A 22,964-nucleotide genomic window follows, 5' to 3' on the forward strand; every position below is an offset into this window, starting at 1 on the left:
AATATAATAGAAACCTTTCTTATAGGCAGAAGGCAGGGTTCCTGTCCCAAAGAGTTTGCAATCTAATCTGCATGGGTGGCCTCTTATGCCTATGTAGAGCCCCCATTGAAATAAAGGTGGTTCTGCATGGCTGTAAGGGATCCGATCGTGGGATTGGAGCCTACATATCATGGCTTGATTGGTGCTAGTTATGCCGTACATGCAGAAAGCTATGTCTAATCTCCTATTACGTGAAAGGAGCAGTGGTCCCATGGTTAAATTGATGGACTGGAGTCAGAAGATCTGGATTCTATTCTCAGTTTTCTCGCTTACCTGCAGCCACGTGAGCAAATCACTTCACATCCCTCTGTGGCTTGGTTTCCCCACCTTTATAATGTGTGTAATTATGCCCTCCTTTTCAAAGCCATTTCATAAGTGCCATATAAGAGCTTATTATTATTGTTAATGTAGATTTAATTCTGAAATAATAAATGTATTGCTTTGACATTGGAAACTATTTAAAATATTTGACCTTATTGCTTCTCTTTTTGTTTGGTTGGATGACACTTTTTTCTTTTTCAATTCAAACACAAAGATTAGAAATACTTACTAATCAAAAAAAGTTTTATTTTATATATAGCAGTACTTCACAGAACTATGCTTTTGTTACACTCCTCCACAGTTGCTATTATATGAGAAGACTTGGATGAACAGATGGAAGCCTTCTGTTTTACACGAAGGAGAAGGAAACATAAGAAATGTAAAATGGAGAGGACACTTAATTGCTTGGGCCAATAATATGGTAAGTATTTACTATTGTATCTTGCCATCTCTGGTAAATATACATGGAAAGTTACCTGGTATTGTTGCATCAAATTTGGCCGATACTTGAAGCATTTTAAAGTGTCAGTTTGTCAGAATGCTCCTTTTATAAAATACTCTACTATATTAAAACATTTGTCTCCATTATTCAGAATATTAATGCAATCAAACATTGAGAAGAATGTATTTTTGAGGTGTGTTTTTCTCTCTCTGTCTTCAGTACACTCACTGTTGCTGTATTCTTCTGAAGGACTGTAGACACTTACCCCTGTGCAAACCCCTATTAGAGATGCACCCTGCCCCTGTGGAAAGCAGCGCTGACACCAGTGCTGCTTGCACTGGGCAGCCGCCATACTGAATCACATTATTGGATCCCTACTTTAAACTGATGAATGGTGTCTACATTGAGGTTTGCACCTGTGTAGTGTGACCAGACAGCAAATGTGATAAATTGTGACAGGGGGTGGGGGTAATAGGAGCCTATACAAGAAAAAGACCTATAAAATTGGGACATCTGGTCACCCTACACCCGTGCAACAATATCAGTGTAGTTCCATGGGTGCAATCTTTTTTTAAAAAAAAAATCCTAATTTGGATAGGCCCTTGGGAGTCCCCCTTGGAAAATACTTAGCAGAAAATCGACTCTTTTTAATAAAAGTATAATTCATAGATTAAGACCTAAAGGAACCACTGTAGTCATCTAGTCTGACCATCTGGATAACACAGACCATGGAATTTCACCCATATTTGCAGCTCAAACTACAAGGTCAGGGCCTAAATTGAGTAAAAACGCCAAAGCCCAATAGTGATGAGTAAAAAACGCCAAAGCCCAGTGTGGGTAGCATTTTCAAAAGCAACTAAGTCTCATTTTAAATGTGACTTAGGCACTTAGGAACCCATCACTTATGAAAATGGGATTTTAGCCCTTTTGAATGTTACCCTTTTTCTATTAGTTATTTTTTGAAGCTGAAGTATTCAAGGAATTTTTTTCAGTAGTTGCTCTGTTCCACTTTTAGAATTAATTTATATATAATCAACAGGCATTGCCTGCCAAATCTGAGACATGCTTCTTCTGGACAACTCTGCCATTGGAGAATGCAGCTTCAATGGCTGTTTCATCTTCCTGCATGACCACAGCTGAAGAGCCATTCTTTTCAGAGCCATGCAATTAAAATATTTATTCTATGAGAATCTGCTGGGAGTAGATATGACAGTTGAAGAGAGGTGTCTCTAGAGAGTACCACATAGGAACATGGAATACTAATAACATGCTGAAAGCCGTTTGTCAGAGACAAAAAAGTCACAGCCAGGCTTTTTCTTATGTTGAAAGTGAAATGATGCTTGCCCCCCAGAAGATGAATATATTTGACTCTTGACTCTTTGTTTTTCTCTTAGCCTTTTTAATTTCTAATGTACTCCTTATCCAGTGCAGTTAGTGTTCCGTACTGTTGAGACCACTTTAAAGAATGCCTTTTGTGTCCTCATAACTGTCTGTATGTTACCATTTAGCTATGTTGGTCTTATTCTCTCCTCAAGTTCCTTTTGACATGTTGTGTACAAATCTTTTGGGCTTCTGCTATTCTGAAATAGCCATCAGATTGAATCTATAATTGTAAGGCCTGATTCTGCCATAAGACATGTTTGTTGTTTGTTCCCCTCTGTGCTTGAGCCACAGACAGCATGAGCTAGTTACAGGGTTTACAGTTAAGGGACACAGGGTGTATCTACTGGGAACCTCCAAAGCTAAAAACATGAGCCTTTTCAGTTTAAGCTAAAAGACTAAGGACTTGTCTACACAATGCTTTAGTCTGCACCAGAGGGGTGTAAATGTTAGCCTGCATTAGCATGCGGTGCACTAAGTGGTTCTGTTTCTATGTTAACACATGCTAGGGAATTTTTAATGCTCCCCAACACAGCTCAGCAAGATTTTGAAGGTGGGACTGGTTTTAGAGATGCTGGAGCAGAGGATTGGCCATCCTTTGTAGCATCATCTTCTGCTCTGTCTGCAGATAAACCTAAACCTCTCATTGGGAGAGGTAGTGCTGCTTAAAACAGCATTAACCTCCGTGGAGACTCCTCCTTGGCTGTAAGTGAACAGCTGTGGAGAGGCTCAACTGATAGAATCTTTTACCTGTATCTGGTCATTCTCTCCCCAAAAATGTTCTGACAAATCTGCAAACCTCACCAGGCTCCTCCTTCTAGAGTGGGTAATTGCTAGCAAACTTAATAAAAGAAACACTGCAGCTTTCTACTATGTACTTTCTATTTCTTTTGATTGTTTTCTTTTAATTTTGAGTTTAGTTTGCTTTAAAAAACATTGTCTTCTACTTCAGACATGCTGATGCTCTTCTTTTTTTTGTCTCCTCACTCCATCTGCACATCCAGCCCCTGCCTTCTCTCTGTTCCTTCCCACAATTTCACAAGATCCTTCTGCTCTGGAGCTCCTTCTGTCTCAGATGTTGCTATCTGGTGCTTTTTCTCTTCCTCTTTACTGTGTCTCTATATCCTATCCTATCACTTATTAAATGGGTTAAAATATGTCTCCCTTGCTTGTATCTCTTGAATTTCTCTTCTCCTGGGTTATATTGGTCTTAATATTGAACACTTATATTTTTCTGCCATACATTCTTTGGACACAGCTGTTTGCTGTAACTTATACTATAAACTGAACATGCTGTCATGTAACGCCGAACACCACAATGTTTTGAGATGCAGTTTGTAGGAGAGATGGCATAGTAAGTAAGATTGGATTGTATTTAACTTCCAGGGTGTGAAGATACTTGACGTGATCTCCAAGCAAAGAATTACCAATGTGCCTCGTGATGATATAAGCCTTCGCCCAGATATGTATCCCTGCAGCCTTTGCTGGAAGGATAATTTAACACTGATTATTGGCTGGGGAACTTCAGTAAAGGTATAATTACCTGCCCTTGTAATAAATGCTTGCTGTTATCACAGATAGAAAAACAAAGGATTAGTTTTGAAAAGCAAAGACAATTGAAAAGAATGGAATTTGGTTTGACAACTGTGTGCAGAACTCCCGCTGCCGTAGAAATATCATTGGGCTGACCCTCATGAGGAGGAGTAATGACAGACACCCAACGGTCAGACAGATTTCTCTGCACATACGGTGTGTGTAATCCCCGGGGAGTTTTTTCTTTTCTGTGCCTTCAAGAGATTACCTCTTTTGAAAGCACCTAGAGAGTTGTCGAATTCATTTATTTTTATTAGCATAAGCAAGAACAGCTTGTCATGAGGTGGGCTTTTTGTGACTGCTGAAATGGATACACAATTTCCTTCAGCCATGGAAATGGAGAGGAATATTTTTCTTTCAATCCTGTTTTAGCAGGGAGCTGGCATTTTAAACACATGCACTGGAGGCGTGTGTTATTTGCTGAGACTCGTGCCTGATAAATTTGTTACAAGAATGTTAGATGCTTTCTAATAACAGACTGCTACATTAGTGCTCAGTGGGAAATTTAAAAATGGCTGGTCTGAACAAATGGTATGGGGGAGGATATAATGAGATGGGAAACATCTTTTTTTTAAAAAAAAAAAGAAAAGCTTTTTTGTGACATTTATATCTTGGAAGAGTTTTCTATACTATGAGGTTTGTTTAAAAGTTTTGCACCTGTTTTTATACATTTGCAAGTTGTATCAGTTTCATAACATTCATACACCTAGACCAAGAGTGCTTTGTAAATCAGCTAAACAAATGTACAGGGCCTGGTTCTGCCACACTTACTCAGAATGAGCACTACTTTAGTTCCATTGAAAAGCTTGAGGAATCACTCAATGGAAGAAGGATGTGACACAGAAACCAAGCCCATAGTTACTAATATATACGAACCACAGTAACCAGATTTTAAATTGTCATTTTTCCTTCCTCCTCCAACGTTTATTTGTGTGACTATGGGTTACAGGTTTCAGAGGAACAGCCGTGTTAGTCTGTATTCGCAAAAAGAAAAGGAGTACTTGTGGCACCTTAGAGACTAACCAATTTATTTGAGCATGAGCTTTCGTGAGCTACAGCTCACTTCATCAGATGTTACAGTAGCACTTTCCTGCAGCTCCATCAGTTTTTAATGGTCTCCTTCTAAATGATAATGGTAAATAGTAATTGCCCAGCTTACAGCAATGCAAAGCCCAGGCTATGCTAAAACTCTAATAATGCATATGTCTCTAAGTGTTTCAGAATGCAAAATAGTTTGCGATGAATAGTACTGAATAAAATCTCTTTGTTTTCTAGATATGTTCGGTAAAGGAGCGGCATGCCAGTGAAATGCGAGACCTGCCCAGCCGCTATGTAGAAATAAGTATGACCCCACAAACTCTCTCTTTTTAAAAATAACAGAAAAGGTTTTCACAGCTAAATTTCAATATTACATAATTTTGGAAGGCTTGTTTTCTCATTTCAGAATGAATCCGTGGCTCATTCAGAGGTAGCAATTTGAAATAACACAAAGTCATCCTTCTTTTTAATCTGTGAAGTTTGCCTAATTCTGTCTTGTGACGCTCATGAGTCTGAAACTTCTTCGTGTTGTGGCCCTTTTCTTAAAACAGAGATTGTTTGTGCCATAGCTCCTAACTTCCCAATCCCACATCTTCTCAAGTAACTATGTGCTGCTTGATTGCCTTGCTCACCACCTTCCCTCCATTTTCTCTCTCTTGGGCATGGTGTTGTGCAGCCTCTACTGCTCCAATGTCAGGTTTCCTTGTAGTTTGCTTTGCCTCCCTGGTTTTTGCTATCCTTTCAGTTCTGGTCATGTGTGTAACTTTGGTCACCATTGAATATACAGGGGAAAAAACCCCTGACAAACAGATACAAGAAGCAGGGTACAAAGCAGGTTGTGGGAGGGGTTGTTTTGTTTAATTAAAAAATAAAAAGCCCCCAGAGTCCCTGGAAGATATTCCTATTCTGGACTGTGACTAGCAGGAAGCATAACCTCTTGAAAGAGTGAAAGCTCTCACCCCATTGTAATGAAAACAACTCTGTGGGTACGTGGAAGCAGTGCATGGACCACACTTTGAGAACCTCTGCTCTTACCTGGTCCTCTGTTATGAGGACATGGGATTAGACAAAATTGGTTGCCATACAAAATTGGTTTCCAGCCAGGTCCTGTTTAAAAATAGTAAAATTCCTATTGATTTCCATCGGGCAGGATTTCGCTCTCTGTTGTCTAACTTCAGGACACTGAATCAAGTGATTCCACAGGAAATAAATTTATACTATTCATTTTGATAGTGATTTCAGGCAAATGTCATAATTTCATAAATTACAGTATTTAGTGACTAGTACTGATTGGGCTAGATCCATAGGAAAAAATCTGAAAATTAACTGGGATGATCCTCAGTCTCCATCTGGACATGCAAGAAGTTTGAATATTTTGAGAGGAAGGAATACCTGAAAATTAAGTGGATTACAAAATACGTTTATTGAGCACTGTTCTGTTTTTCCTACAGAATCATCTGAATGGAGAACTATATAATTTATGAGAGAATCATAAGTAGAAGGAGAAGTTTAGCCTTCTGTTCCACTCTCAGGTCATCTGCATTTTTCAGTACCCAAAAGCTTGTTGGGTTTCCCCTTTAGAAAATAATAAAATGGGATGATTTATATAATAAGTGATCAAAAACAGCTTTTAGTTTTTCAGGAGAGACTCTAATACATACACAGGTAGTTGACCTTATTGGACTCTGTGTGGAACTTCGTTTAAAAAAAAAATGTAAGGCTTTATCAAATTGCATAGACACATGTCTGAAGGCTAGCGATTTTTGTGGAGGGAACTTCTTAATCTTACCTCTTTCAGCCCCGTGTCTTCAGTGTATATTTGAGGATCAGTGTTTTATCTCACTTACCTGTTAAGAATCTGCTTGAGATTTTCCTTTCTGGTTTCAGGTCACAGCACTGAGACAGCTCTGCTGAATGCTCTGAACAGCACTCTTAAAATATGGGCATAAGGTTGGGGAGCATCATTTGTTCAAGTCTCAATAGAGATTACAATAGCTTTTGATACCTTTTAGAAGATCTTTCTAAAGAACTTTGTATCATACAGTGGCATCAGTTTCAGTTTTACTGTAGTTTAAACTTTACTTTGAGGTATTAGATAATGAGATCTGGTAATCTCAGTGGACAGCACAGCAACCAGTTTGGTTTTTGGCAGAAAACATTAGTATGTCAAGTAAGATACTGTACTCTTACTGTATGTGCATTTAATGTACAAAACTTAAAGCAAATGAAATTCAATGAGCAAGAAACTACCACCAGTGGTTGAATGACAAGTTTCATCATAACATCCGGGCATCTTAACTTTGTAAAAAATCAAACAACCAAAGACAATAACTGTTATCATGTTGAGGCTTTGAGGTTTTTTTTGTTTTTTTCCAAACTTCACATAATGAATGAATCCCAGAGGTGGACTGTGAAGCATCACACTTGGATCTTTGCTCTTCAAGATACTTATAGGACAGATAACAGTTCCTCCTTGAAGGTTAAGAGTGCTCAGATTTGCACCACTCTAGAGTCATGTTCCTAGTGCATCATAAGTTCATGTGTTTATAACAGTACAGACTGTATTGGCATCAAGAGAGTATAAACATTTTACAGTGGCTTACAGCTTGGTGAATAGGAAACTGAACAACTCCTGCTCCTTAAATTTTACGTTGGAAAGAAAAGGTGCCAAGTATTATAAAGCAAGTTCTCTCTCGCCATCTCATTCTGTGATGGTTTGTTTCCTTGTGGTAGTACAGTCAGGAAATTAAATGTGGCATCTATCTTGCTTCTAAACCAGGCTATCCCATGCCATGAGAGAAAAATTATACTAAACTGTTCTAACTGTACTTTTTTTAAAATGCTGATGCCTTGTTTATGCCTAAGAGAAATTAAATCAAATATCTGGACAGGGTTCAGATGTTAAGGCATATGTTACAGCAGTAACTTGGTATCTTTCAGTCTAGTAGCAATGATGTAATAATTTTACCTTTTTTGTCTTTTTTCTTTTATATGCTACAATTCCCTGCTTGCATGGTTCTTACATAAACTCCACAAATGTTGCTGCCAGGGTAACAGTTTGTTAGATGAGCTGATTGTATCAGTTCAGCTCTGTCAGCTACCCCAGTGAAGTACCATATTGATTAGAAAGTATTGGTATTGAATTACAAGTTTAACTTAGACTAAAGACCACTGTGATATTTTAAAAGAATTTTTTATATCTGTGCTTACTCCATCTGATTTCAGAGTTCTTGCTGTTTGTTATACTTCACTAAGCCATTCCTGTTGTTTGCATCTGCATTACTTTTTTTATTTAAAAAAAAAACTTTAACGCTAATTTAGATTTTTAGTATATACATAAAAATATAGATTGATCCGCATGCTAAGGCTGCAGTTCAGGAAAGAACTTAAGCACTTGCTTAATTCCTCTAAATATGCATAAAGTTGAGCATGTGTTTATGCACTGACCTGAATAGGGATCCTTTCCTCAGCGAAGACCTAAAAAGCAATATGAGAATCTTATTCTAAAGGGTAGGAAATAATTAATATTTTCCACTTACATAATGCCTTTCACCAAAGATCACACAGCATTTCACAAACCATTCCTTACCGATCCTGGCTAATAGCCATTAATGGACTTAACCTCCATGAATTTATCTAGTTCTCTTTTAAACCCTGTTATAGAACTAGCCTTCTCAACCTCCTCAGGCAAGGAGTTCCACAGGTTGACTATGCGCTGTGTGAAGAACTTCCTTTTATTTGTTTTAAACCTGCTGCCTATTAATTTCATTTGGTGGCCCCTAGTTCTTATATTATGGGAACAAGTAAATAACTTTTCCTTATTCACTTTCTCCACACCACTCATGATTTTATAGACCTCTATCATATCCCCCCTTAGTCTCCTCTTTTCCAAGCTGAAAAGTCCTAGCCTCTCTAATCTCTTCCAAACCCCTAATCATTTTAGTTGCCCTTCTCTGAACCTTTTCTAATGCCAGCCTATCTTTTTTGAGATGGAGAGACCACATCTGTACGCAGTATTCAAGATGTGGGCGTACCATGGATTTATATAAGAGCAATAAGATATTCTCCGTCTTATTCTCTATCCCTTTTTTAATGATTCCTAACATCCTGTTTGCTTTTTTGACTGCCGCTGCATGCTGCATGCATTCAAAGAACTATCCACGATGACTCCAAGATCTCTTTCCTGATTAGCTGTAGCTAAATTAGCCCCCATCATATTGTATGTATAGTTGGAGTTATTGTATTGGAGTAAAATGTAAGATGAAATCCTGGCCCCTTGTAGTCAGTGGCAGAGCTCCTAAAGACTTCATGATGGCCAGACTTTCACCCCAGGGGACTTATTCAAAGTCCAGCTTCTAACCAACTATAACACCTCCAGACACTCGTTATTTCCAAGTAGAAAATACTTAAGGTAGACTGCTAACTGGTGTAAAATTGCATGTATAGTGGATGTGCTCCCCAGCGCACCTTTGTGTCCCAGGGAATGGTCACAGAACTACAGATCAATCCATACACGTTTCCTAGTGAAATTGCTACTGATGAATTTCAGCCACTGGAAAGTCAGATTTTGGATTTTGATTGAAGTGGACATCGTGACAACCAATTTGGTTTTTGGAAGAAGATGCTGAATATTTCAGTTTGGCTCATAGAGATACTGTACTCTAGCATTGTAAGAACTTTAAAAAAAAAAAAAAATCTTATTAGCGTCCACAATCAGCAGAAAATTGTCACCAGTGGTTAAATGCCAACTTCTTTATATATTTATGTAAACATTTAATCCGAGACCCCTGCACATCTTAAGTCCTAAAAATAAATAAATAATCTAACAGACAAAACATCATACTACCCATATAGTAAACCCACATTGACTCATACTGCTATTACCCCTTTAGCCTCACATGATGACAAAAAAGGCCATATTCACAATTAGCAAAATGCCTGATGAAATAAGTGAGGCTAATACTGTGATCTGAAGGCTGCCATATTCCTCCCCTGTTGGTTGCTGAAGTTGCCTATTTGTAATTTTGCATACACACACAATTTTCCCATTCAATGTACTTTTGTGAAGGGAAGGTCACCTTTGAGGCCATCAATATTTTTAGCTTCTAAAATTCTGTCAATCTGTTGTTAAAAGATGACAAGGATTCTATGTGATTTCCTTGAAGACTGTATGTAGGGCCCTACCAAATTCATGGTCATAGGATTTTTTAAAAACCATAAATTTCATGATTTTAGCCATTTAAATCTGAAATTTCACATTGTTGTAATTGTAGGAGTTTGCCGAGGGGGGCAGGTGTCACAAGGTTATTGTAGCGGGAGGTTAGGTTACTGCTACCCTTACTTCTGCGCTGCTGCTGGGGAGGTGCTGCCTTCAGAGCTGGGCTCCCAGCTAACAGCTGCTGCTCTTCAGCCACCCAGCTCTAACAGCAGCGCATAAGTAAGGGTGGCAATACCACAACCCCCCTAAAATATCCTTGCCATTCCCCCCTCCCGTGTAACTCCCTTTTGGGTCAGGGCCCCCAATTTGAGAAACACTGGTTTCCCCCTTGAAATCTGTGTAGTATAGGGGTAAAAGAACACAAAAGACCAGATGCCTGACTAATCTAATTGCCTTCTGTGACGAGATAACTGGCTCTGTGGATGAGGGGAAAGCGGTGGACGTGTTGTTCCTTGACTTTAGCAAAGCTTTTGACACGGTCTCCCACAGTATTCTTGCCAGCAAGTTAAAGAAGCATGGACTATGGATGAATGGACTATAAGGTGGATAGAAAGCTGGCTAGATTGTCGGGCTCAACTGGTAGTGATCAATGGCTCCATGTCTAGTTGGCAGCCAGTATCAAGTGGAGTGCCCCACGGGTCGGTCCTGGGGCCGGTTTTGTTCAATATCTTCATAAATGATCTGGAGGATGGTGTGGATTACACCCTCAGCAAGTTTGCAGATGACACTAAACTGGGAGGAGTGGTAGATATGTTGGAGGGTAGGGATAGGATACAGAGGGACCTAGACAAGTTGGAGGATTGGGCCAAAAGAAATCTGAGGTTCAACAAGGACATCCTGCACTTAGGACGGAAGAATCCAATGCACCGCTACAGACTAGAGACCGAATGGCTCGGCAGCAGTTCTGCAGAAAAGGACCTAGGGGTTACAGTGGACGAGAAGCTGGATATGAGTCAACAGTGTGCCCTTGTTGTCAAGAAGGCCAATGGCATTTTGGGATGTATAAGTAGGGGCATTGCCAGCAGATCGAGTGACGTGATCGTTCCCCTCTGTTCGACATTGGTGAGGCCTCACCTGGAGTACTGTGTCCAGTTTTGGGCCCCACACTACAAGAAGGATGTGGAAAAATTGGAAAGAGTTCAGCGGAGGGCAACAAAAATGATTAGGGGGCTGGAACACATGACTTATGAGGAGAGGCTGAGGGAACTGGGGATGTTTAGTCTTCAGAAGAGAAGAATGAGGGGGGATTTGATAGCTGCTTTCAACTATCTGAAAGGGGGTTCCAAAGAGGATGGCTCTAGACTGTTCTCAGTGGTAGCAGATGACAGAACAAGGAGTAATGGTCTCAAGTTGCAGTGGGAGAGATTTAGGTCGGATATTAGGAAAAACTTTTTCACTAGAAGGGTGGTGAAACACTGGAATGCGTTACCTAGGGAGGTGGTGGAATCTCCTTTCTTAGAGGTTTTTAAGGTCAGGCTTGACAAAGCCCTGGCTGGGATGATTTAGTCAGGGATCGGTCCTGCTTTGAGCAGGGGGTTGGACTAGATGACCTCCTGAGGTCCATTCCAACCCTGATATTCTATGATTCTATGAGATATCACAATCCATGAGGTTTTTCATGGCAATGAATTTGGTAGGGCCCTAACTATAGGCCTCTGTCTGGAGAAATATATGCTGTAAATGGTGGGAAATGTTCCCATTGATGACTTAATTGCTGTGAAATAATAAAAAGTGATGGGATGTTTTCGGCAGTAGTACAATATGTTGCTACATTTCACAAAGTAAAGTACTCGGCAGTATTGGGGAAGACGTAGATAAGGATTTGCTTAGTTCCATGAAAGTGATGTAAATGTTTCATAAATGCTATTTATTCTGGGTAGTACAGTTATACAGCCAGTCTTAATGCTGCTGACATTACACTATGCACTACATTTTTTAACATAGGGACCATCTTGCACTGCCAAGGTGATGGACTAGATGACCTAATTGTTCTCTTCCATTTCTAATTTGAGAGTCTGTAATAAGTAATGATGAGTGTTTTGTTTTAAGAGCAAGTTTTCCGTTTGATTCCACTCTACATCCGTATCCAGTAAGGTGACAGCTGTTAATCATGAAGGGTTTAACAGAGCCCCAGCTTTATCTAGCATAATATTTCTTGCTTTCTGATCACACCCATCTAATTCAGTGTTGACAGGTACTAACCAGCCCTAACCCTAGCTAATGAAATCATATTCTACATCAAAGTAGTGAAAATACTTAATCCTTCGGTTTGTGTCTTTCCGGCCAGGTCAGGAGTGGTTGATTGGTGATTTTTTTTATCTAGCCCCACTAGTTCTGAACCTTCCCATGTTACAACAGAAAGTTTTGAGACCACCTTCTCTCCCAATCTACCCATGTGTTGGTTGTGAGCCATGGAACCAGTTTGTAACTCTCCTTGGGGTTGTGAGCTCCAAGTGGAAAACCCATCTTGTGTATCCTGTGCAAAATCTTGTACTGATGCCAAGTCTGGGGTACACACAGAATTTGACATTTGGTATCAGTTATATCCTATAAAGTGCTCCTCCTATGGAAACTCAAGTAAAATAATGTTTTATTAGAATGTCATTTGAATGCATTCTCAGTTAGTAGGTAGTCACTTTATTGCTCATGTAGGACATGATGTAATTTCAGGAGAAGAATTACAGTGAACTGTAAAGGCACACTGCTGCCTTAGAGTACAAATATAGGATTCCCATGTTGACTATTTCACTGTACTTGCACAAAAAGGCAGAGTTCCTGTTGAGCCCTTGCTTTCTGATGCATGGCCTCTCATGTACTGTTAAAAACTAGTTTCATTTCCTTCCTAATTTTTAATCACAATTGACATCTTTTAACTTAGAAATGTCTGGTAGTTTCTTCTGTTCAGGTTCCCTGCTGGCTGGAAATGCTTCCGTCCTTGAGATACTATCACTTTACAAAAATAATACAAAGAAATTAGCTAACCTTTAGGTGGATAATGAAAGAGAGCTTACTGTAAATATTGAAATACTTAAAATGTCCAGGCAGGATCTTAGAAATGGGTCTTTCCAATCACAAACATTAATGTTACAAAATCACATACATATTTTTTATTTTACTTAATGCTTATATTTCAAGATTTTAGGCACTTTTAGCAATGTGCCTAAAAGAATGGATGTTAACTTTTTCTTGGTAAAATTCAACCCTGTGCAGATGATAGCACATCGCGTGTACATCACTTAAGCCCTCAAAAGAGAGCTTGAGAGACACTGAAGTGGTGCATAGGTCTTTTGCTGGCCCCTCTATACAAGGGTGAATTTACCCACTATGACTAAATGATCACTTTTATTTTCTGTTGGATGCAATTGTATGAATCTGAAAACAGCTCAGATCAGCATGTGATATTTTGTGACCTATTTTGTATTGCTTACATAGTCTAGGCAGAAAATGTGCTAATAATTGAAGACCATCCTCGAACCTGTAACATAGGAAAGACTGGAGACATTCTGTGCTCTCCTATATCAGTTCCCCCCAAAGTTAAGATATGGGAAGGTTAGGTTGTGAGTGAATTCCCTATGCCAGTTTAGTTTAGTCTTCTGCTTTCTCATCTTAGTGGATGATGAGTGAAATCCTGACTCCATTGAAATCAATGGCAAAAATCTCATTGACTCTTTGGGGTCAGGATTTCATCCAATATGCCTGTAGCATAACAAGGGAAACTATGTGCAACTAAATAAGTGAAACAAGCATTTTGGTTTTAGTTTTTGTCTACAGCAGCGATTCCCAAACTTGTTCCGCCGCTTGTGCAGGGAAAGCCCCTGGCGGGCCGGGCCAGTTTGTTTACCTGCCGTGTCCACAGGTTTGGCCGATCGTGGCTCCCAGTGGCCGAGGTTCGCTGCTCCAGGCCAATGGGAGCTGCTGGAAGCCCGCCAGGGGCTTTCCCTGCACAAGCGGCGGAACAAGTTTGGGAACCACTGGTCTACAGCATTGTTGTGCATCTTTAAAACGTGAAATATTAACAGTTATGCACTTAAACCAGTTTTATGTGATTAATTTGGTAAAAGATGCAGCACAGTATCTTGTCACCTCATTGCATTAGCCTTTTTTTTTAAATGGACAAGATCAAGGATTTCAGCCTGCTTTTCACTTTTCAGTATTTTTTTTTTTGACAGACGAACATAGAGCAGAACTGATCTGAATCAGTGTGTCTTGCATCTTGGTTCCTGTAAGCCTTAATCATAAATACGTTTTACTTGGATGTGGTCTCATAATGCATATAGATGCTTGTTTTGGTTTAATAGTTTCATGATCTTGTTCAAATTAATAACAATTCTTGATTAGCTATTCGTTGGGTGGTTCTTTCTCTCATAACAAACTACCTGTAAGGTTAGGTTAATTTGGCTCACTACGAACCTTGTGTTCTGTATGGCTATAACGTTTGTAATCTGTTCAATAAAAGCCTTTTGATTAGCTGTTTCAAAGTCTTTTATCAGATAAACAAGAAGCATTTGTACTAGATGTTCTTTGTTCAAGGCTGTAGCAAGAGAACTATAGCACTGTATTTCAACAAGGTCTCTTGAGGAGGATGAGCTATAGAGAAGCTGATCTTGAAACCAGAAAAATTAAACTCTGAGAACAAAACTTACTGCAACATTCTGTTTCATCTTGCCCAACTGCTGTTTTGGTTTATCCCATCTTCACAGCTAGGTGGACAAATAGGGTAAAGTTTTCAAAAGTGCCAAATTGATTTAGGAACTGTAGTCCCATTTGAAAGTCAATGGAAATTAGATTATTTAGAATGTTCTACCCAGGCTCTTTCTAAAGATGTCACTAAGCGCCATGTTCTTCCCCCAAATTGAATCCTCAGTCTTCTTTAAATGTCTCTCAGAGCAGTAGACATCTTTTTTAGCCACCATTTGATAAGTTGTCAATAAATATTCCTCTGTCCTCCTCGTTTTTCGTTTTGTCCATTTTATTTTGTGTCTTCAAGTTCTCCCTCTCTGCTTTGAGTATTCCTTTCAGTCCTTAAATGCTAAATTGAATGTCAGGAGCAAGATATATTATGTAGATAATGTTTCTGACATCAGCTACTCTAAAATCAGCACTCAAAACATGTGATATATTCCCAGCAGCATTGTCAATCTTGCAGGACGGAACAAAATAATTGCCTAGAGGATTAAAAATGTCAGCATATTCTACCCAGGGATATTGTTGATTGACTGTTTAACCTTATGTGACGCATTCATCCCACAATGATGTCACAGTGTCTGCGTTAATTTTTTTTATGTGTATTTGCTTATTCCTTTAGAGACAAATGTTACATTTAACTCTTATTTCATACCAGTTTTTCTTACTTAATGGATGATTATTTCCCCTCTTTCCTCCCCATTTCTTTTACGATCATTTCTTTAGCTTTCTTTTATTTTATCACTCAAGATTACAGTGCATTTCCTTCTTCTAATTTAATTAGTGGTAACTAATGGCAACACATTCATTATCTGTGCTCAGTTTCTTCTAAAATGGAAATGAAAATCACTGTGCCCGGGATCTACACATAGGGTTATATAAAATGCACCTTGCTAGTCCAAATGCAATCACTTACAGATCTTCTCTGTGTATATTTATGTTACCTATATGGTGGGCAAGGATCAAAGAGAGAAAAAGCAGCAAAGTGCTCCCTGATGTTAAATGTACAAATGTAAACTGAGCAGAAGAAAAAAATATGTAATTTATTTCCATTTCAGGTGATGTATATGATGTGGTTCACTGTATACTGAAACAAAACTTTTTTTAAAAATAAACATTCAACTGTTTTTTGCAACCCCTCCCCCAGCACAATTACAGTCAGCGTTCAAATCCCCTGGGTTCAGGAGTGATCTTGGAAATTCATTTTCAGTTTTAAAAATCAGGCCAAAGAAGGAAATATCAGCAAACATTTTCTTTTTTTAAAAAATCTTGATTCCGCTTATAAAAATCACAGCGATAGCATATGATGGAGCCCAAAAATGTTTCTTTTCCTAACCCTTAATTTAGTTTCATTTGCAAGTTGCAATCTTCTGTCACCCAGTGAGTCTAACAAGGAGTACTGTAGGCTTGTTATATACCGTGGGCCTGATTTATTTGAGATGCTGAGCATGTACAGCTGGCCACCTCTGAAAATCAGATCCATGTTTTTCTGGGAGAGTGGATCATGCTCTTATATAAATCTGTGTCTTTCCTGTGTTGCAGTTTTCCAGTTCGATACTGAATTCTACATCAGTGGACTTGCACCTCTCTGCGACCAGCTTGTTGTACTTTCATACGTAAAGGAGGTTTCTGAGAAAACGGTAATTACTTTGGTGGTACAGTTGCACAGGAGTGCAAAACCTCCTCAGGTTTAAGTTAGACTCAATAATTATCTGTGAAATGATTCTTCATTAGCTGAGTCTGTAATGAACAATGGATACAATTTCCTTGACTTATAAAATAAGGTCTACAGAGGTTATGTTGAAGTCTAGTGTATTTACCTTTTAGAGGTCCTGCTGTCTGGTCTCCTTTGTTCCTTGGGGGGAACAAAGAAAGCCTCTCTCTCAATCTTTTCTGGTGTTTGTGTATGAAAAGGAATGAAGGATACATCCAACTGAAAGGACGGGCAACTTGCTGACATTGTGCATTTTCAGGAATGAGAGAGTGAAGTTGATCAGTTCTAACAATAGGAGTCAGTGTATTTGGGGCAGTGGAAATTACTGGAAGAGTGGTTGATTGTTTCCTTCGCCTCTGAGACATCTGGTTTGTGCACTGTATATTTTTGTAAATACATAGCACTTGGAATTAATATCACTACCAGGAGGGAAACAACCATGCCTGCCTCGTATATTTGTTCCAGAATAGACCATAAAAAGTGGGGAAAGGAAAGCCCTTGAAGCCCCAATATAAGAGTGGCAGATGTTCTTGATCATCTCTTTGATAGCGTGCCTGCGTTAGACAGTCATCGCTATAGTAACCTTAAGCAACTGGGTGCACGTGTTGCTAGGCAATGAAGTGCTGTAGGCTCAAACTAATGCTCAAACCTATTGAAATCAATAGGGTTAGCTTCTAGCCCTATTGCAGGATGTCAGATTAGTATTTTTTATTTATTTATTTTAAGGCAAAAAAATAAAAATGCCACAGCAGCTTCTTCCGAGAGAGATAGTACAGTAATTCCTCTGATGTGAGAGAGTCTTTTGAAAGGAAGCAAGGTAACAAATGAAAAGGGAAATGGGAGAGTGAAATGCTAGTAAGCAAGGAAATTGGAAGTCATTGTTAATGAAAAAGTAGTATTGGAAAAGAGCTGGGATAAAGCAAGAGTTAAATGAGAACGATGAAAGAAATTCTGACTACTTCAGGGAACAGGGAGGGAAAGAGAATTTCAGGTCAAGCAATAATAGATCATAGCAGAGAGATTTTACATGTATTTGCATTTGTTTTGTGTTTTTGTGAAAGATGCCAAGCTGATAAAACTGAATCCCTCTAATTGTCCAAAGCAAACATACAAAGGGTGAGCAAATGCTGTGAAAGGTTCCTTTTGCTGTCCTGCCTATATACCTCTGCTATGACCTGGAGAGGGACATGTCTTTAAGGGGGGATAAAGTAGTTCAGTCTCAAGGACCTATCAGTTTGGTCTCTCTGCTGTGATTGCCAGCAATGGTGACAGTTACCATCAGTGATGATCTCCGTGTTGTAGAATTCTGTTTGTTGTGAACTAATGAGCCCACCAACTCATTTCAGGACTGGCAAATAACTTTCAGTCATTACAAACTAGGATTAGATTTGAACCAGTGACTTCAGCTGACCACTTCTTAACCCTGGTCTACACTACAAACTTGCGTTGGTATAAACATGTTGCTCGGGGGTGTAGAAAATCCACCCTCTGAGCAATGCAGTTATACTGACCGAACGGCCGATGTAGACAGTGCTGCATCAGTAGGAGGGCTTCTCCCATTGACACAGCTGTCACCTTTCGGGGATGTGGAGTACCTATGCTGATGGGAGAGCACAGGTAGCAGCTTCACTAAGTACTCCATTATTGAGTTTGATTCATAACTACTATTTTTTTTAAGTGACAGTGCTAGGGCCTTGGCACAATTAAAAATACAAGGCTGTAAAGCCAGTAGTTTCACCTGATCCCAAAATCAGAAAATAACTAACCACACGTGAAAGTCCAGTCCCAAACTTTATGCCACTTGACCCACAAATACTCAGAACAGACTCGCTATGTTCCAATTACTCGAGCTCATCAGTGTATCAAGAATTCTGGATTACTTTCAGATTAATATGCTCCTGCTTTGACTGGATGCTTAAAGGATAAATTTAGACTGAAATCCACCCTGCTTCAAAAAAAACCTGGCACTGGCCCCAGTATACAGTTAAGCCCAGAATCAGGTTGCTGCAACCTGCCCCTTCGTGGAGCTGTGTCTCTGCAGGGATTGGACACAGCTGAAGATCTAGCCCACTAGTTAATTTTTTTAACTGAAAACTCAGATTCTCAAAGTCCATTGGTTGATAAATATACTAGGTGACCACCATTATGATGCCATTAGAAATATGACTAGTGCTATTAAATCACAAATTTACACATTAGTAACTTTTGCAATCATCTAGAAGTAAGCTACTTTTCAAATCTCAAAAATCAGGAATTTTATTTGCTAGATGGAACCAAATGAGGTTGGATGCACCCCCAGAAACAAGTGGTAGAGCCCACTTAAAAATCTGTTTAATCAGTCTGAGATAATCCATTTCATTTTGAATTCTAGAAAATTAATTCCTTACTCTGAGTGAGTGCTGTGTATTTAAGGTACAGTGTATTATTCATACATACCAAACAATTTTTAATCTTTGATGTAAGTGCAAATTTCTGTGTGGCCTTAGCTGTGGAATCACTAACATGCAGTTATAACTTATGTACCTAACACAATGTAAAATTCTATTTGTGTAGTCATTTGTGACGTGCATTTTGCTCTGTGTTGGTTACATAACTTAAGGGCAAACCAAAGAAAGAATAGGAACATTACCATGTGATATATGTACAAAAACTAATCAACAGCACACAAATTATGAACTGCAAAATTTACAGTAGAACACACAATTTGAAGTTCATATCTGGTGAATATTTGAGCTAAAATCATTTTTCACGAAACTCTGTTTGCAAAAAGTGAACATGAAAGGGTAGTGAGACATGGCTAAATTGAAATTTGCTTTCAAATTTGAATGAATATTTGTGGAAAGTTTTTTCCACTCTCGTCTCTACTCCATTCACAGTGTAGAAATTTCACTCCACTCTTCTCAAATGGTGACATAATTGTATAAATCTACAAAACACAGTGAAGGAAGATTTCAGCTGTTTGTTTCTTGTGGGCATAACCACTTCATAGCTACAGAGAACTGGGAGTTTAAGTCTGATACTGACAATTTGGGCATGTCTATTGTCGACAATGGGTATCCTTCTGGAAAACTCAGTGGCAGAAGTTGGTATTTAAATCTTGTTCTCAGGTGACCATCAGTTGATATAAAGAAGACAAATTGCATAACCTATTTTTGTGGTTGAATTTTTCCCAGGAAATGGAATGTTGTGCAAGACCTAGACTGGATATTATTCAACCCCTACCTGAGTCTTGTGAAGAGATCTCCTCTGATGCTCTGACTGTTCGAGGATTCCAAGAAAACGAATGTAGAGATTATCATTTAGGTGAAAAGTTTCAGTATCTCTTATTAGGGGTTTTTGGTTGTTTTTTTTTTGGGGGGGGGGAGGTGGTGGTAAAGAAACAGCCTTGACTAATTACTCTCACAAAAGTCAAAACATTAAATTGCTACCATATCCTCTAGTGCCTCTGTCAATATCTATCTATGGCAATTGTCCTGTGTACTGCAAAAACATGACTTAATGCAATGCTAAGGTTGCTAAGTTAAAATTACAAAATGTCAAGATATTAAAAAATTAAAGTTCCAACATAACATTCCCTGGGCTGTGTTGCATTTGCTTGGTTGCCTTGGATATCCTGAAGGTATTATATGTTGAGAATATTTAATTATGTAGATTACATATATTAAGTTACACATTTAACCACAAAATAATGCCATCTGTACCAATGCTGCCAATGAGGTTTGTCCGCAACATCTGGGTTAACCTCTACTAACTAATTTTGTCATATAATTTCTGCATCGGTACAGAACCAACAACAATGGACTCCTCGTCCATGACTGGTGCTTCTGTTCTATGCAGGATATAGGATGCCATCAATGAAGACTTAGAGGGTAGCATAATTAATGCTGGTCAACAGACTTAATAGAAAAATAGGACTTGTCATACAAATTGATATAGTTTATTGTTGAGATTGCACGTTTGGTTGATTAACGGGAACTGAACTAACAGTTTACTTAAATTTTTGTACGGCACTTGACTTATTACGACAAGGCATTCTCTGGCTAACCGAGGTACTTCTGTGGCCCTGGTTACCATAGAATCTGTGTTCCTTGCAATCTTTAATGTATTGATCCTCCAGGGGGGATTGGTTTAAATCAATGCAATTTAAATCACCTATTTGAATCATTATTTAGATCAGCAAGCAGGAAATCTGGATTTAAATCATTGGTCTTAATTGTGTGTTGCATTGGTACTTTTAAGTTATTTTCCTTAAGAAAGGTTGATTTCACATTAATTGGTAACTATTAAAAACATGTTTATTTGCAACTAAATATAGTCTTTACCCCAAATTTGGTATTTCTTCTTGCTAACTAGGAAAATACACTATATCTATGCAGATTTATATAGCTTAATTTACCTTTATTCAGATTATAATTTTTTTATTATGTTAGAAAATGGTGAATCGTGTCAAACTCTGTGTGGAAGGAAATTCAATTAAAAATACACTAAAGCAGCATTTTAGTTTTTTGTTAAATAAAACTACCTTAAGTGCTGGATACATAAGAAAAACAAAGCTTATCAAAAAGCGTATTAAACATGTTTTGCATTTAAAGCTAACTGACTTACTTAAACAAAGGAAGTATTGTTTCTAGTAAATGAATTGAACTGACAGTTTCTGGTCACTGTATTCTTTCGGATTTTAGAACTAATAGATCTTATCCTCTTGCACCCACATTTTTTCCATAGCGATTGGAAGAGGGGAAAACAAGCTTTCCTGCTTTTTCAACTCCCAACTGGTTCCTTAGCTTTGAATGAACTAGTCATTAAACTGAACTAGTTGAATAAACTGAAATAAAGAAAATGTTGTCTGTGCACTTGTAGAAGGGACTAATGTCAAAAGCTTGTTTAGCACTTCAACAAACTCTTCTTCCGGGTGTTGATCCAGTGATTTTACCAGTTCAGTTATGTGGCTTTTTTTAAAACTTGGCAGCAAGCATGTACATCTTAATATTTTTGTGTTTCATTTAAACCATTTAAATTATTTTAGTAGATTATAATAAGTTTAGGAGTTAATGTAGGCTCTTCTTCGTGTGATTGCACATGTCCACTCTATTTCATGTGTATGTGTGCCCAGTGCACCAGAGCCAGAGAAGATATTTTTCCTGTAGCAGATCCATCAGGGCAGTGCATTTGCCTTTACCACCTGGTGCAATTGATCAGTGTAATAAAGGACTCCCTCATTTCCATCAGTGATTTGTAGTTTGAGCATGTGGACTTATTTACTGAAGTCTTTCCCCGCTGTCATTAGTACAACGCTTTCTTGCCCTGTTCAATCCAGTTGTAAACCTGGTATGTTCTTCCCAGTACTGGCATCATCTGGCAGACATTTGCAGTCTCTGGCACAGAGTGGCACAGCACTACTGTGGCTGTCAGAGTACTCTGGATATGACTTGGAGTCCAAGGTTACCTTGTATGCACCACTTTTCCATGACAGGAAGCCTCATCAGTCATCGCCACCAGCAGGAAGAGCTTGGTACCTATCTGATTGGAAGATGTTCCAGAGACTAGTACCCATGGAACAGTTATGGCTGGGGTCCTGTGCCACCCCACTGACTTTTTGGAATCCCTGTGGTATATCTCCCATTTCAAAATCTTCTACTGTTCTTCCTGCTGCAAAGTCACCTAGTAGGTCCTGAGCCATTATGAAGACAATCAGGCTCCTATCTCTGCATTCCTCCCACCGACAGGGGGCGGATCAGTGTTTTCTGACCTTATAACCATGAGACCCTTAAGGGGTTTGGTCAGGCTTTACATCTCTAATAGCAGATCCCACTTGTCTCTGGGACTTCATTTTGGTATTGGCAATGCTAATGGGTCTGCCTTTTGAGCTAATGGCCATCACTTCTTTGTTACATCTGTCTATGATGGTAGATTTTAATGGTGGCCATTACCTCCATGGGGAGGGTGACAGAGTTACATGCCCTGGTTGCTGACCCTTCATACATGTTTTTTTGTAGGGACAAAGTATATTTATGTCCTCATTCAAAGTCCTTCACTGAGTAGTTTGGAAGTTCCACTTTAATCAAGCCGTATACTAACCATCCTTTTTTCCTAAGCCATGTTCTCATAAGAATGAAGAGAGGCTTCATACCTTGGATATCAGAAGGGCATTAGTGTTTTACTTGAACAGAGCTAGATCTTTTAGAAGATCTAACCAGCTGTTTGTTTCAGTTATAGAGGGGATGGAAGGCCTCCCAGTTTCTATGCAGAGGATATAATGGTGGATTTCATCCTGCATAAGTTTGTGCTACGACATGGCCATAGTACATCCACCAAGCAGGTTTGTAGCTCACTCCACAGGATCCCTAACAGCTTCTGTGGCTTTTCTGGCTCGGGTACCTCTAAGAGACATTTGTAAAGCTGCAACGTGGTCATTGGTGCATACTTTTACAAAGCACTATGCTATAGCCTTGCAATCCAGAAACCATGTCAAATTTGGTTGAGTAGTTCTTCAGTTGTTGTTCAGCTAGACTCCCAAACCTTCCTCTAGTCTTAAA

General features: G+C 38.9%; 1 protein-coding gene across 6 annotated transcripts in view; it reads left to right on the plus strand.

Moving 5' to 3' along the window:
• VPS41 (VPS41 subunit of HOPS complex) overlaps window positions 1-22,964 on the plus strand; it is a 172,033-nt gene that overhangs the window by 82,756 nt on the left and 66,313 nt on the right. For all 6 annotated transcript variants that reach the window (XM_073332850.1, XM_073332853.1, XM_073332854.1 and 3 more), the window contains 5 exons: window positions 662-781; window positions 3,569-3,715; window positions 5,051-5,117; window positions 16,257-16,354; window positions 19,602-19,731. In XM_073332850.1, coding sequence (XP_073188951.1) covers window positions 662-781; window positions 3,569-3,715; window positions 5,051-5,117; window positions 16,257-16,354; window positions 19,602-19,731 — 562 coding nt within the window. The remainder of the gene's footprint in view (window positions 1-661; window positions 782-3,568; window positions 3,716-5,050; window positions 5,118-16,256; window positions 16,355-19,601; window positions 19,732-22,964) is intronic.

Source organism: Lepidochelys kempii, chromosome 2, assembly GCF_965140285.1.
Source record: "Lepidochelys kempii isolate rLepKem1 chromosome 2, rLepKem1.hap1, whole genome shotgun sequence".
NCBI lineage: Eukaryota > Metazoa > Chordata > Testudines > Cheloniidae > Lepidochelys > Lepidochelys kempii.